Source organism: Candoia aspera, chromosome 5, assembly GCF_035149785.1.
Source record: "Candoia aspera isolate rCanAsp1 chromosome 5, rCanAsp1.hap2, whole genome shotgun sequence".
Taxonomy (NCBI): Eukaryota; Metazoa; Chordata; class Lepidosauria; order Squamata; family Boidae; genus Candoia; species Candoia aspera.
The window spans coordinates 109,189,736-109,204,625 of NC_086157.1; the positions used below are offsets into that span (position 1 = coordinate 109,189,736).

At 41.9% G+C, this 14,890-nt stretch overlaps 1 protein-coding gene across 1 annotated transcript in view; it reads left to right on the top strand.

The window, feature by feature from the left end:
- The window catches only part of DEUP1 (deuterosome assembly protein 1), a 50,282-nt gene that overhangs the window by 24,659 nt on the left and 10,733 nt on the right, over window positions 1–14,890 (top strand). Inside the window, exons 8-10 of the mRNA XM_063305919.1 lie at window positions 833–938; window positions 3,924–4,072; window positions 6,561–6,758. Coding sequence (XP_063161989.1) covers window positions 833–938; window positions 3,924–4,072; window positions 6,561–6,758 — 453 coding nt within the window. The remainder of the gene's footprint in view (window positions 1–832; window positions 939–3,923; window positions 4,073–6,560; window positions 6,759–14,890) is intronic.

A 14,890-nucleotide genomic window follows, 5' to 3' on the forward strand; every position in this document is an offset into this window, starting at 1 on the left:
GATGTTCCAGAGGGCGGGAGCTACTGCAGAGAAGGCCCGCTTCCTGGACCCCGCCAAACGGAACTCCCTTACTGACAGGGTCCGTAACATGCCCTCTCTGCATGATCGGGTGGGACGGGTCGATGTCATGGGGATGAGACAACTGCCCACCTGCTCTTCAAGCAGGAGCTGTGAGTCCACAAGGACGCCCAAGTTATGCACCGGGTCTGTCTGGGGCAGTGCAACCCCATCCAGAACCAAAGATGTCAAAGTCCCGGATATGGAACAGCCCTTAACCCACAGCCACTCTGTCTTACCAGGGTTCAGTTGAACCCTGTTGTTCCCCATCCAGACACTGCACAGCCCCCAGGCACCAAGAGAGGGCAGTCACAGCATCACTCACCTCACCCGGGACTTACTGCCCTAGCCAAAAATACTGTGTAGAGACTTATAATTTAATGTGTTCTGTACACTAAAAAAAAATACATCAGGAAAATCAATAAATAAAATTTACATTGTACAATGTAATTGATGCTGAATTTTAGCATTTTTTTGTAAAGTCAGATTTTGTTTTCTTTTATACTTACAAAAATGTATTTTTTATATAAGTATGTTCCTGTGATATAGGAATAAGTAAGAAAAAAAGGTCTTGAGAAGAAATTTGATGCTTCACAATTATTGTAGGAGGGGGGAAAAACTTTGGCCTTTCTCGGAAACTGGAAATAATCTTTAATAAGATCCAGAGAAACATTTCCTGTATTTTCTGTCCACTTGGCCTTATTTAAATATTTTTGTTCTAGAGACAAAAGCTTTGGGTGGAGGGCTTTAAATATATTAATGATTTTTTTTTAAGACTTCATTCAGCTTATGCACAATGTATCAAGGATCTCGAGATAAAGAAAACTCAGATACTTGTTCTGGAACAGCAGCAGAACAATCAACAAAAAGAGCTAAACCAGGTATTTTTTTGAAGAATGTGAATTGTATCCAATCTTCTTTTGGGGGATGTAGTTAAGGCCAAATAACTGCCTCAACCCAATAAGTATTCTAGTCGGAGCTTGATGGAATGTGCAAGGAAGTCACATCTGGTTGTTTTACTGAAATAAACTGACCTTTAATTAGAGGTTGCAGGGCTAGTGAGAGGTGTTCAACCAAGGGCTTCATGCAGAAGTGACTTTTGAGGTGGGATTGAAGGAAACAAAAGAGATGGCAACATCCAGGTGTTCAGGAAGTTCCAGATGTGCAGGACAGAAAGAACAAGAATATTGAGGGAGCAGGAAACCTTTGAGGGTTAGGGTTGATGGAGCAGGAAGAGTAAAGTTCACAAGGAAAGGTGGACCAGGATGTAAGAGCAGAAGGATAAGTTGGGCGCTGGGTGGGAGGGAAGCTATAAAGGTCTAGGGAGTACACACAGAAGGCAAGAGCTATGAAATTGACTGGTTGCCACATCTCTGTGGTATATTGTCATAAAAGAACTGAAATAATGTATCCTGTGGGGAAAAGCTCACCCCACTCTCTCCTTAGGATATGCGCAATAAATTCTAGGCTCTCCATTTATATCAAGGATAGGAAACCTATGGAGCTTTCAAATGTTGATGAACTGCAGTGTTTGCATTATTCCACAGTAGCCGTGCTGCCTAAGGCTCCCCATCTTCAGGAAAGCAGAGTATAAGCTTCAGTTTGGTGAAGCATCTTGTATCCTGTTTTTGCCATGCAGTGGGGAGAGAACAGCCGAAGGAGAAAAATGCAACAGAGACTTTTGCATCCTTCTTTGTTAGGACATTTGCTATTCCTGACATTTGGGTCATTCCCAAAGAGACTGTTCTAGCATAGTGTAATACATAGATGGCCAAAGGGGTGGTTGTGTATTTCCTATAGATCTGTTCATAAGTCACCTCTGGAGTCAGGTAGTCACTGAAAATCACCTCCCTGTGTGTCTGGGCACCTCCATGTTTTTGGCCTTCCTGTAGTAATGGGAGGGGCCAAATAACAAAGTGGTGCAGCTACCTTGGAAGGAGCCTTGAACACTTGCAAAATACAGTAGATCTCACTTTTCATCTACTGATCATTCCTAAAGCCATTCAGTTTAAGTAAAGCTTCCTTTTTTCCCTTAGCAATTTGGAGCACACACCACTCTGACATACGTACCTAATAGCTCTAATTATTGGTACTTTTTGCCTTCCAAGTTTTTAGCGATAGGAAATGAAGAAATAGAAAAAGAGCAAAGTGCAATTACAAGAATTCAGTGTGAAGATGGATATGAAACCCCCAAATCATCTGAGAGTTTTTTGATGGCCTCTTTTATTTTAACAGTCTGATTTTAGGAGAATTTGGGCATCTCACTACTGGCTGTTGGCAGGGGGGAAAAAGGAATCCCACCATTTTTTCTTCTTCTTTTTTTTAATAGTCTTAGAGGAGAACAGAACAGCACAGAAAATGTCAAGGCTACAACTAACAGGGCAGCTACTAAATGTGTTTTTTCTCCAAAAGTGTTTTGAAAAAATACGCTGTCAACAATTTACCGTGTTTCCTCTTTAATTTACTCCTGAAATTTGTTTCTGATTGAATGTGATGTTTTAGCTGCTGACTTTACTTAAAGGGCCAGTAGACCTGTTATTGCTAGATAGAAAATGTTTCCCATGTTAAGGTAGAATGCCTCTTTGGAAGCTACTTGTCTTTTGCCTCTAGCTGACCCTCAGGGAGAACTGACCAGTCCTTCAGCTTCTGAGGTTACTCTGAGCTTCTTGGTAGTCTCGTTACCCAAGGACACAGGATTCCCTTGAGCAGGACTTAATAATGCCAGATCAGGAAAGATCTTATACTCAAACATCTGTTTGGGTTTTCAGTGCAAGAGGAATTAAGGAGCCACAACCAGCCCCTACAGAGTTAAAGTCCACTTTTTCTCCTTGGATCCCACAGTGTGCGTACTTAAATTTCCAGGAACTATATTTAGTAATCGCTGGATTCCATCTCTACAAAGAGAATTATGAAAATAATCCAGATCATTGCTTTTCTTTGCATATTGATATCAACTATTCAGAATCACTCTCGTATTTATTCCCACGTTTATTCTTATGCTGGCTACCAGCTTGGCTGGTTTCGAAAAAGGGTTGGGTCAATCCATGGAAGCCCTGGGGATCAGTGGCTATTAGCCTTGATGGCGGTGGGGCTGCCTCTGAGGGCCTTCTGGGGGGAGACCAGCGGGCTTCCTTGTGTGGTTGGCTGGCCGCTGTGAGAACAGACGGCTGGACTAGACGGGCCACGGGTCTGATCCAGCAGGGCACTGCTTATGTTCTTGAGAAATCTGACACAGAACTACAGGCTTTCTGAGACGGAAATAGTACTAACGTATTAAATAATACAGTGTCACACAATACATTTTGTGACACTGAACCAATTGAACGTCTGGCCTAGCCCCTTCAAAGCATTTCTTTGTTTGTGCAGAGATTTTTTTTTTTTTTTTAAAGCTTTACAGCAAACAGCACTGGTGTTCTGCACTCCTGTGCGAAAGCAGCATGCAACTTGCGACTGCAGATCCATTTACTGTGTGATAATTGTATGGAAGTAAAGGAGCTAATCATGCACAGTGCTGAGAACCTCTCCCTGCTGCTTTTATTCCAATTATTTCTTCTAACAAAATACCTTATGTTGGAACCTGAATCTATTGATGACAATGGATAACTCCCTTGTAATCGTGTTTTGTGGTCCATATCTGTTCACCTGTGGAGTAGATGTTGGGAGTGACCCAGAAAAATGCATTTAAGAAGCTCAAAGTAGTAGCAAAGCTGGTCGTTCGGAATCAAGATGTTTTAAATTCCTGGGTGCTCTCACTGTATGGTTGGTGTTTAAGAACAGACAGCTCCGAAAGTCACTAGTAGGTGAAAAAACGATACCATCTGAAAGGCCGGCTCTCATTGTTCCTTCTTGGGCCACGTTTGCTGCAGATAAGGGACCAGCTTTCTCAGGAAGAGCAGTCCCATCACTCTGAGCTGGAGGGACTGAGGATGGAAATCTCTGGCTTGACAGAGAAGCTTCATCAGAAGGAAATTACTATAGCAACTATCGTGGAAAACGCCGCTGTGCTGGAAAGGCAGTTACAAATGGAGTTGGAGATAAAAGGGAAAACATTAGGAAAACAACAGGTATGCAGACTGAATGAAACGTGGCTGAGGTCATTTGGTCATTGCAGAGATTAACACCTATTGACGTTTGAAAAGCTGTTACTTGGCAAGCTTGCAACCAAAAGAATGTGATCGGCTCAGGTCAAGAAATGAGCAAAACATACCGGGTAATATAAATCTGGGCCTTCTATTATTCCAGAAGGCAAGTTTTCAGCACCTCTGTATCTGATTCCCCTCCCGCCCACCCCTGACTGGGAGTCTTCCTGAGGCCTTTCCTAGGTAGAACCACTTTTCTAAGCATTGTGCTAAAAAGCAGCTGTTAAAATGTTGGCTTTTTGTGCGCAACTGGATGTCTGGGAGGGCGAGGCGTTGCATGTTTTCAGGGGTTGGCCCCCCAAAATTTCAAACAGTGGACGTAATGACCCACGGTAGTTTATTTCAAAAAGGCACCAGCATTGAGTCGTTCCACCGCGTATAAAACAGATTCCATGAAACAGGTTTGTGTCTTCTCACAATTATCATTTTAATGTGGTGGGATAGGAGTTCACATCTACGTTTTCTAGATTTAGCAGACCATAATGAATGTTGAGGATGAATCTCTATTTTTGTTTGAGAGCTTCAAAGCTTGGAAGGATAAAGGGTTCTAGAAAGCTTTGAGAGCCTGGCTTTGGTCCCAGGCCTGGGATTGATGTTTAATATTTGTCTAGGGCCCTTTTTTTTATTGATTGATTTTGCTGTTTATTAGATTATTATATATTTATTTATTTGTCAAATTTATATAGCTGCCCATTTCGCAAACAAGTGACTCTGGACGGCATACAACCAAGCTAAAAAAAACAGTTAATTTAGTAAATAGTAAAACAATTATCATCATTATTATTATAAAAACATTAAAAAGCTATAAAAGACAAAGCTAAAAAAGAAGAAATATAGGTGAAGAGATATTAATAATAGGGGAGCCACCTCAATAATTCATTAGTTCCCTGGGTGCCCAGGCCTGATGGCATAAGCAGGTTTTGCGGGACCTTTGGAAGGTCAAAAGGGATGAAGCCAGCCTTACTTTGGGGAGGAAGGATATTCCACAAAGCAGGTGCCGCAGCTGAAAAGACTCACCGTGTAGGACCCGCCAATGTAGCTCCCTAGCTGACGGGATCCACAACACATCCTCTCTGCTGGATCTGGTGGGACGGGCAGATGTGATCGGGGAGAGGTGGTCCCTCAGATTTTAGTCTGAGCAGTCTGCCTGGTTTAACGTTTTTAGTTGTTTTTATGTTTTGTTTTTCTAGTTTTGTATGCCACCCAGAGTCCATTGGAGTGGGGCGGCTAATAGATTTTAATAATAATAATAATAATAATAATAATAATAATAATAATAATAATAATAATAATAATGGCAGCAGCTCTTCCACTGTTTGCCATCTTCCTTTGCCGCTTCCTCACTTTTTCCATGGTCTTCCAAACATACAGCTATACTTGCTCCATTTCTGCAAGAGAGGAATAGCTTTGAAAAACAGGTTTTTCTTGAGTTTATTTCCAATAATGGGGAATAACAGGAGGCTTTGGGGGATCTGTAACAGTTTAATTTATTTACAAAAATACAGACTGAGCATAAGAAGAAGTAGAGAGCTTAGTCTAGAGGTGGGAACCATCTGGCCTAAAATGTTTCACCGCATTATCCACCCATATACTATGCATTTTTTAAAGCTGGGACAGAGAAACCAATGCATAATCCAGCCAAAATGAAGCCTCTTAAAGCCCCACTAATTTTGAACTGAGAAAAAAAGTGTCGCTTAGGCCCCTACTATTGAAATTGGCAAAATCTAACTTTGTTTTTGTCAAGTCTTCATTTTGCCCCTTACAATATTCGACTTGGCCATTCCTTTTCATCAGTACCATGACAGGATTTTTTTTTTCAATAGAACTGTGGCAGGATTTTTAAAGGCCTTTTTTCTTTAACACTACTATATTGCATTTTTATATTTATTTTATCATTTATTAACATTAACTATATAGAAATTTTGAAAGTATTGTTCTGTGTTTGCCTCTGGTGAATGCATAACTTGGACTAGCTTTTTAATGAAAATATTTACAGCTCTGGCAGCCTTCGAGCTTTTTTGTGCCGCTTTAAGGCTTCGAAGGCGAGCGATTCAAATACGTGGAGTGCTTTTTAAAAAACACTATACAGCCTTGAATACAGGGTTCATTGAGCAAGTGTAATATGTTGTTTTTGTGTTATATAGGCTATTATCTTTTCTACCCATTTGTCTTGCTTGCTGCTTCTAGAGGCAATTCTATTGCTATTATTATTTACAATAAATGCTATATGATTACAAGTGGTGTATATATATATATATAAAAAAAATGGTTACCTTGTGCCTGCTTCTTTGTAGAATTGCATCAATTCAATTATACCAAAGTTATAAATAAGCTTTCCCCCCCCCCTTACTTCTTTCCACAGAGAATGGATTTATCAAAGAAAGAACACAAAACCTGTTTGGATTCTGCTGATATGCTGGAGTGTAAAAATGGAAGGTTACACAGTGAACTTCTTAAATTGCCAAAGGACACAGACATGCCTTCGTTGGTGAATGCCATTACATACTTTGGAACAAATCACGCCAAGCAGACATCTCTAAAAATGCAGGCAAAGGAAGAGAAGTAGGTACATGACTGTGCACAAATAATTCCACTTTAGCTCTTAACATTTTTTTCTTTATTTTTTTCCTTTCATCCTTATCGGGAATGAGAGAGATGGGTGCTGCAGCAGCATCAGAGTTGCCTTGCTAAAGACAACTGCGTGTTCATCCTTAGTCCAGCTTTCCGTTTCCTGTAATAACTAACCAGGTGCCTCTGGTTTTGCATGAAAGAAACAGCTCATCTCGTCTGCTGTTACAGTAGTTAACATGCAAAACTACTACGCATCTCTGTTGGGCGGTGTTTTCTCTACTGATCCATACTGAGCAGCTGAAAACGTTTCCATAATAACAAAGATGGTCTCTTCTCCACCCAAGTTTACACAAAGGGAAATGTAAGTCTGGACAGGCAAAAGCAAACTCCAACATCCATTCTTAAAGTTTTCATTCTTACCATCATGGGATGGTCATGATAGAGGATGTTTGGAGATGAGCCAAAGCAGATCTGTTTCCTACTCACTTTGGTGACATTTTCTACACACAGATCTATTTCCTACTCACCACCTGATGGACATTTTATTGTCAAGGGGAATAAACACCAAAGTTCTATTTCTTTACTTCTTTAGTTATTAGAGTTATAGTTCACCATTCCTTCAGGAATGATGGTCTGTGTAGTGCTCCTGCCTCCAGTATTTCCCCACATGAGCAACCCTGTGATGTAGATTGGGCTCAAAGTCTGTGATTAGCCCAAAGTGAACTTTCATGACTGAGGTTGGGCTTGAACTGGGTCTCTCCACTCCTGGTCCTACCCCTTCTCCACTATCTCACCCTGGCTCTCTTCTGTGCATCAGGAATCTTTTTTCAGAAGTCACCTAATCTCCTCGCCATCATCACCCCTTGTACTACTGAATTCTAGACATAACCTTGCAGGAATGCTTTCTTTTTTCTGTCTCCAAGTCCCACCTACAGATCTTTGTGAATTCACTATTAACTGTCCTCGGTTATCTAAATCTAGCCACAACCCCTCACCCAGCTGTCTCCTGCATCAACAGAGGTCTCCTCTCCCATCTTGACACTCTCCCCACCCACCCATTAAGCTCATCTCCCATTCATTGGCACTTGCACATTCCAATCTTTCTCTTCAACAGCAGTTCCACCACATCTGTGCACATGCACTCCAGAAACACAGGATGAACACGCTGCAACACACACTCCATATGAATCAGAGTCAGGGGAGAAAAGAAAAATGAAAAGCTGATTTTCCAAGACTGGTCAGGAACCTGGTTGCCCCTGGTTTCCAGTCAGTATGCAGTGAACTAGAGTATAGCAGGAGTGGCATGGTAAAATCGCCATGTGATCCAAGTTTCTCCAAATAACAACAGGGGATGGAAAGTCAGCATGCCACCATCCCATTATTTAGGAGGAAGAAATTAATTTTTATCAATATAAGCAATGTACTTAATGTAACACTGAATTAGATCTTCATACAGTCTGCCCAATTTCGGGCTTAGGTAGATTTTTTTTCCCATTCTCTGCTTAAATCCTCAGTCAGTTTTTAAAGTTCTTTCTTATTAATCGTTGCATACTTCTGTGCATCTATTGAGATTCCAATATTTAAAAACTTGATCTTACCCTTTTAAGGGCCCAGTCCTTGAGCCCTCACTGTAGAGGCAACAGAGATTAATGTTCTTGTTGGTATCTCCCTTGCCGCCCCACTTGATTTTTTAATTTTCTTTTTCATCCTTCTAAATAAAAAGAGGGGAAACTCACGTGCTTCAAAGCAAAACACAAGCAACAGGCATTGCTGGAAATATAGCATAATATTGTGGATCTCAGAGGGATTCTTAGAAAATAAAATGGTGGGCTGGCTGTGGCTTTATTCAGCAGTGTGCCTACCTGCCCGCAAATTATAAAGATAATTGGAGGCAGAAGAACGTATCCCGAGACAGCCCCCCCCCAAAAAAGGGTGATGGGAAGCAATCTCACCAGGCACGTGGTGAGGACATGGATACGTTGTGATTGTCCACACGCACCACCGCTGCCATTTTATGAGAACATTCACAACACACTCTTGAAATGCCACGTGTTCCCCCCCCACCCCCGAAAGTTAGGGATCCCTGCCCCTGTTCACTTCTAAACAGACTGACTTAATCACATGAGTAGTCCACCATTAGAAGGAATTAAAAAATCTGAGAGGACACAAATGTGCGTCTTTCCAAATGCTCCATAGTTCTTTCTTAGATGAGACTCTACAAAGAAGCAGGGAATGACAGGCAACACACAACAGGTTGGCAGTTAGGCAGGTGTCACAGTGATGGTGTCGTTAATATCGAGTCAATCTCAAGATGGCGACTGAAGACTGAATGTGATAGTCACTAATAGAAGTTGTGGGTATAAGTTTATGCCTAGTATCCTGGAATAGGAAACCATTTTGATATCAAGGGTTGGATTTTTAAACTGGAAAATAGAATCCTCTGCAATTTGTAGAATGCCTTTTATTATACTTCCAAAGAGTGTATTTTGCATGTACCTTCTAGTGGGTGGGATGCAGGCAACAGAGTGCAGGTTTGCGTGGCAATCTCTATATTGGAGAACTTCACTTGCGTTGAATAGCATAAGCATGTTGGGGTAAAGCTGGGCTTTGGCTGCACTTGAGGCACATGGACCAAAAAGTGCTACAGGCATTCCTCGGCTTATATCCCTTCATTCAGCAACCATTCAGAGTTACGGTGGCACTGAAAAAGTGGACGTATGACCAGTCCTCGAAGTTCCAGCCATCGCAGCACCCCTGCGGTCACGTGATTGCGATTGGGGGCATGTGGGGAACTCAGTGGGGAAGCCAGCAGGGAAGGTTGCAAGTCACTCTGGTAAGTCCCCCGTTTTCTCCCACCTGCAGCACGCTCCCTGCCCACACGTGGCCCATGCCAGCCCTCCCAAGCCCTCCCCTGGCCTCCCATGATTCACACGTGGCCTGTGTCAGTCCTCCCAGGCCCTCCCACCTCCCCGTGGCAACCCTGCACTCCTTACTTGGGACTCCCGCCTCTTCCCACTTAACGGCCCGCGAGTCTTGCAGTTACAATGGCACCCAGGACTGTCAGGGATTGCCATCACTAACCAATGCAGTCACATGATATCACACTTTAGGACTGCATTGCTTAGCAACCACGATCCCGGTCCCAATTGCTGTTGTAACCCAAGGACTACCTGTACTGTCCTGACCTTTAGCAGAATTTTTGCATGGGGGGAGAGTATAAATAAGTTTGTTAATCTTATCACACCTTCTTCTTTTACTAAAAAATGTGAAGCCTAGGGTAGAGTAGGAAGATGTGTGTTTGTGAAACTGAGAGAAAACAGAAGAACATGATAGATCTGAATGAGGGTAGTCTGGTCTTCTGGAGTGGAGTTGATGAATACATGCAGGGAAGTAAAGATACAGGTTTAACTATAAATGAAGGAGTTAAAATATTTGTCAACAATTATGAATTGCTGTCATCTAAATCGATGCATATAAAACTAAGAATTCATAGGTTGGTGCAACATTTTACAATGTTCTGAATGAAAGCCATCCAGGGGGAAATTTTTCTGTTAAGAAACATGAAGATGGTAGGTGGGAACCAAATGAGACCACAGAAAAGGTGATTGGGCCATTGGGAGACACAAGAATGAATAGTAATGGTTATGGTTTGGTGAGTAGCTGCTTAGAAGTTCTCTGTTTCAGATAGGTGGTTTAAGCATTAGCCTCTTCACAAATACACATGGCAAAGGAATTAATCTAAAAGCTGGATTGATTTGTTTGTTTCTGATGGAAGGTTGAGAGAATTCATGAGGATACAAGGGTGATGAGAGGTGCTGAATGGGAAGAACTGAAAGAAATGAGAGTGAAAGTGAAATGACAGCTGGGATAGAAAATATGAGCCTTTACAAAAAGGTACTAGGAGGTAGATGAATCTTCCAACAGAATGAGTGGAAGTGGCCATAAGGAAAGAGAATATGGAAGCTGCTTGGAGCGAAGTGAAAAGAATTGTGTTAGAGAAGAATGTGGACTTATGCTAATGGGAAATATGAAAAAGGATGCTTGGTAGAACAATGAAGTGAAAGAGGATGCGGACGAAGAGAAATGCCCACAAGAGAATGATTGCTGCACAAAATGAGGGTGAAAGAAAAATACTGTATAATGCGAATAAGAGAAATAATTGCAAAGAACACCATGAAAGGGGGCAAAGGATGGTCACCTGCTGCTCCTCTGACTCTCGTGAAGAGAACAGGGAGGAGATACCAGTGGGAGCCAATTAGGCCGCTTAAAACACTTACATCTTCCTTCAGCCAGGCCCTTTTACCAACCTGCTTATTTATCCTCTCCAGCTAAGCGTTGAGAGCCACTACAGCAGGCACAGTACAGCAGCCATCATCGGAAGAAGGAAACACCCCTCTTGGAGCAGCATTCAGAAAAAGGAAGCTTTTCTATCAAAGCAGGAACGAGCTGCTCTCAGGCCCACAGAAACAATATTCGTTGCCAGCTTCTCAGCCCCTGCAAGTGTGTGAGTGGTGGTGAGAGGACTAATCTTCTAGGTCAGGGTTCCTCAACCTTGGCACCTCTAAGCTGTGCGGACTTCAACTCCCAGAATTCCAAAGCTGGCTGGGGAATTCTGGGAGTTGAAGTCCGCACAGCTTAGAGGTGCCAAGGTTGAGGAACCCTGTTCTAGGTGACCCTACTGCAGCATCCAGATCTCCTTCTAAAGTGGATGTAACCATGCCCAATCCTGCAGAAAAGTGAAGAATTGAGAAAAGTGTAGTGGAGACAGAAGAAACAGCTGCTACTGTACATGAAGTCTAGATGGTGTGGGAATGTGGACCCACGAGTGCACTTGCTTGCACTGCATGGGCCACAAAAAGTGAAAATCTTTCTGTTCCCTAAAGAGAAGGAAAATAGAAGTTTCTGTCCCATACTTCATTGGCATGAAATCCCCAATGGTGTCAGCCCTTCACAGTAGACCAGACTAGGAAACCAAAGTTATGAATGCTAATACTACTTTTATTACAAGGTTACAGTAACAGAATCTTGCAAGTCTAAATGTGCTTTCTCCCTTCCTCTCTTTATCTTCAAGAGAACTAGGGAGGGTCAAGCCTGAGACATTTTCTCAAATTACATTTCTGCCTCAGACTCAAATTTCTTTTATCTGACTATTGTCTAGTTTGCGGCTCTTCCTCCCGCTCAAGGTTCTTCCATTACAAATTGTGGCCACTGGAGAGGTCATGGCTTATGTACTCAAAAATCTAGAATGTTACATACTAATTTGGTTGCATACTTTTCCAGTCTAATGTTCCAGACATATTAGGTTCTATAGAAACAGAGGACTGGGATACTCTGGCTACAAATCTCACATGCCATGAGAAGGTAGCAAATCACAGAGAGGAGATGAGTATCAAGAGAAGATTGCATCAGAGTCTCTTTACTGGTGAAACATTCTGGAAAGGCTTGTTGCTACTGTGAGAATATTTACTACCCAAAATCTAGCACTGCATGGTATTTTAAATCACCTGTACATGCCAAACAACTGAAAGTTTCTTAAAATTGTAGAGCGGATGGTTGAGTTTGATACTTTACTCCAGGAGCATCTAAAAAGAATCACTACCCAAGAAATCTACACACACAACTACTTTGGGAAAAAAGTTCAAAATGTATAATGGTATGTGGGAATGACCTTGGGGAGAGTCGCAGACCAGACAACCGGCATGTAAAAGATGTCTCAGCTCATAGAAGAGGGGGTGGCATGGGAAACATTTCAGAAGGGACCCTCCCTAGTTTTCCAGAGAGTAACAGGAAAGGAGGGGAGAAATACTTTCAGTCTTGCAAGATTCAGTTAATGTAACCTTACAATAAAAATAGAACTAGTACTTCTGGTTGTACTTCTTGTCTGGACTACCTCGCAGGGCTAACAAAATGAGATCATACCATTACTGGCAACAAAAGTCCAACAGAAGATTATAGTAGTAGATCTGAAGTCAGGAAGCTATTACTCTGCTATTCTGGACTGCACACCTGAGATCAGCCATATAGAACAAAGGCTTTATGGATGCATTTTGCAGCAAGAGAACCTAGTAAAAAATGTCCTTGCAATGGTGATTGCCACAGTGCATTTCCTAGAATTTATTGACACAGAGGATCCTAGAGTGACAAAAGTACTTCTCAGAAATCTGGAAGACATGAGAATTGCAATAGCCAGTGGAAGGAGTCAGGGCTACAGTAATGGTGCTACCATTCAAGGGGAGAACAGAATAGTTCAAAACAGATCCAGAAGTGTCTTTCCTTCTCTTCTCCTCTTCTGGTCTGCAAGGAAGAAGCACAGTTGCAGGCAGAACACTGTCAGTCTGCCTGAATATCACACACAGGCATTCCAGGTCCCCTGAGTCACTAACAGATTGATTGGATAAAAAGCGAAGCCTACCTCAAGTCAAAGTTGGCTCCTGATGGCTTCAAGAATATGTTTGTTTAGTTTTCTTCTCAACAACATGGAAGTGATTTGTAGCTGCTCTTCTGGGATGGTTTTCTTAACTTCCCAGTCTGTGGGTCTCAATCTCTCCTGATCTCCTATCCAAGTTCCATCCAGGCCTGACCCTGTTTAACTTCTAGAGCCCAAACCTAAGTATGGCCGCCTGCTGAGACAATTAATAGGGTAGTGAGGATTAAAGGAAAGGGCAATTTATAACTTACCTCTGAGTAAAGGTATTGCTTGGATTATTTTAATTAGGCTCCATTTAAATCTCTATCTATATCTTCTCAGCTGTTTGGTAATCTGTTTCTTCCTTCATCCCCAGTTCAATTAAAAAAAAACTTTTTCATTTTTAAAAGTAGGGATCTTTAAGAGTGAATGCCAGCTTTAAAGAAATTGGGAGGTTTGGGGGTGGGGAGGTGATGTAAGAGGTGGGTCCCACTTTGTAAGAATCATTTGCTCAATTTTAGGTACTGTGCTTGACTCCTAAAAATGAGTTGTGATTTAGAAATGTGATTCATGCAAGCCTGTGCCAGCTTTTTAGGAAGTGTGTGCCGGATTTGAAAAAGAATATGCTAGCTTTTAATCTTTCTTAAGAGGAGAGGATGGGAAACAAGCTAGACATAATTGGGCTCAGTCTATGGCAACTGTTTGACAGCACATCGTCACAAGAGCCCCAGTCAGCACTGGACACCTTTCATCTTTCAAACCTCTTTTCTTCCCTGTTGCTCTGCTGATGGCAGAGTTTAGAGAATGAACTTCACTAATGACACTTTGGGTCACTGTAGTTTATTAGGGGTTCTCTCTGACAAAGCCACTGCAATTATGGCAATTACAGCAGAGGGCAAACCAATGACGCTGTGTGTGCTGCCATTTGTCATGTGTTAAATGAGGGGACAGGCCATTCCATGATAGTCAGAGAACGATTGCAATGCAATCATAATGGTCTCTGAGGCCCGAAAGAAAAGTCAGATTTGATGGGATTTGCTCAGCTCTGGAGTTCTGTCAAGCGGCAAAAAGGGCATTGTCTCCAACGATGGTTTTTTTGTCCAAAGCAGAAAGAGTGCAAACAGCTGTAAAGTCTGTGAATTTTGCAACAGTTGCATGACGTCTACCTCACTTCTTGTTATCACTTTCACTGCTTCGTCAGGACATACAGTAAAATATAAATGGTTAATAACGAGAGAGGATGCAGAGCTCTAAGTTCTAGGCATGGACTTACAGATGAGATTTTCAGAAGATGACAGATACAAAGCAAGCTATGAAATCCCTCTGATACCCTGCCATGAAACTCATTGGAGCTTGTGCTTATTTTCATTCAGTTGTTTTTTTATCCTTAAACACCTGCTATTGCTGTTTTAGACATTCAGCTAGGATTAATGCTATGTAAGAAAAATGGCCCTATCTCGGTTAACAGCCTAATATTTTACCAGATCCACCAGACTTTGAATAAAGACACCAGCATAGCCCTTGCAGTTTCCAAAGTCTTGTGTGAAGGGTATTTTCATCTCTTTTATGTTCCAAGCAGTTAGTGGATTTAAAGCCTGAGTAGATTAACATGCCCCATCTTTTTGATGGTGAAAATTTTTAACAACAAAGTCCTAGGTGACTTTTCACAGTAGCACACTTCCATTTGTATACAGAGAAAGCAAGGGGTATCTTCGTC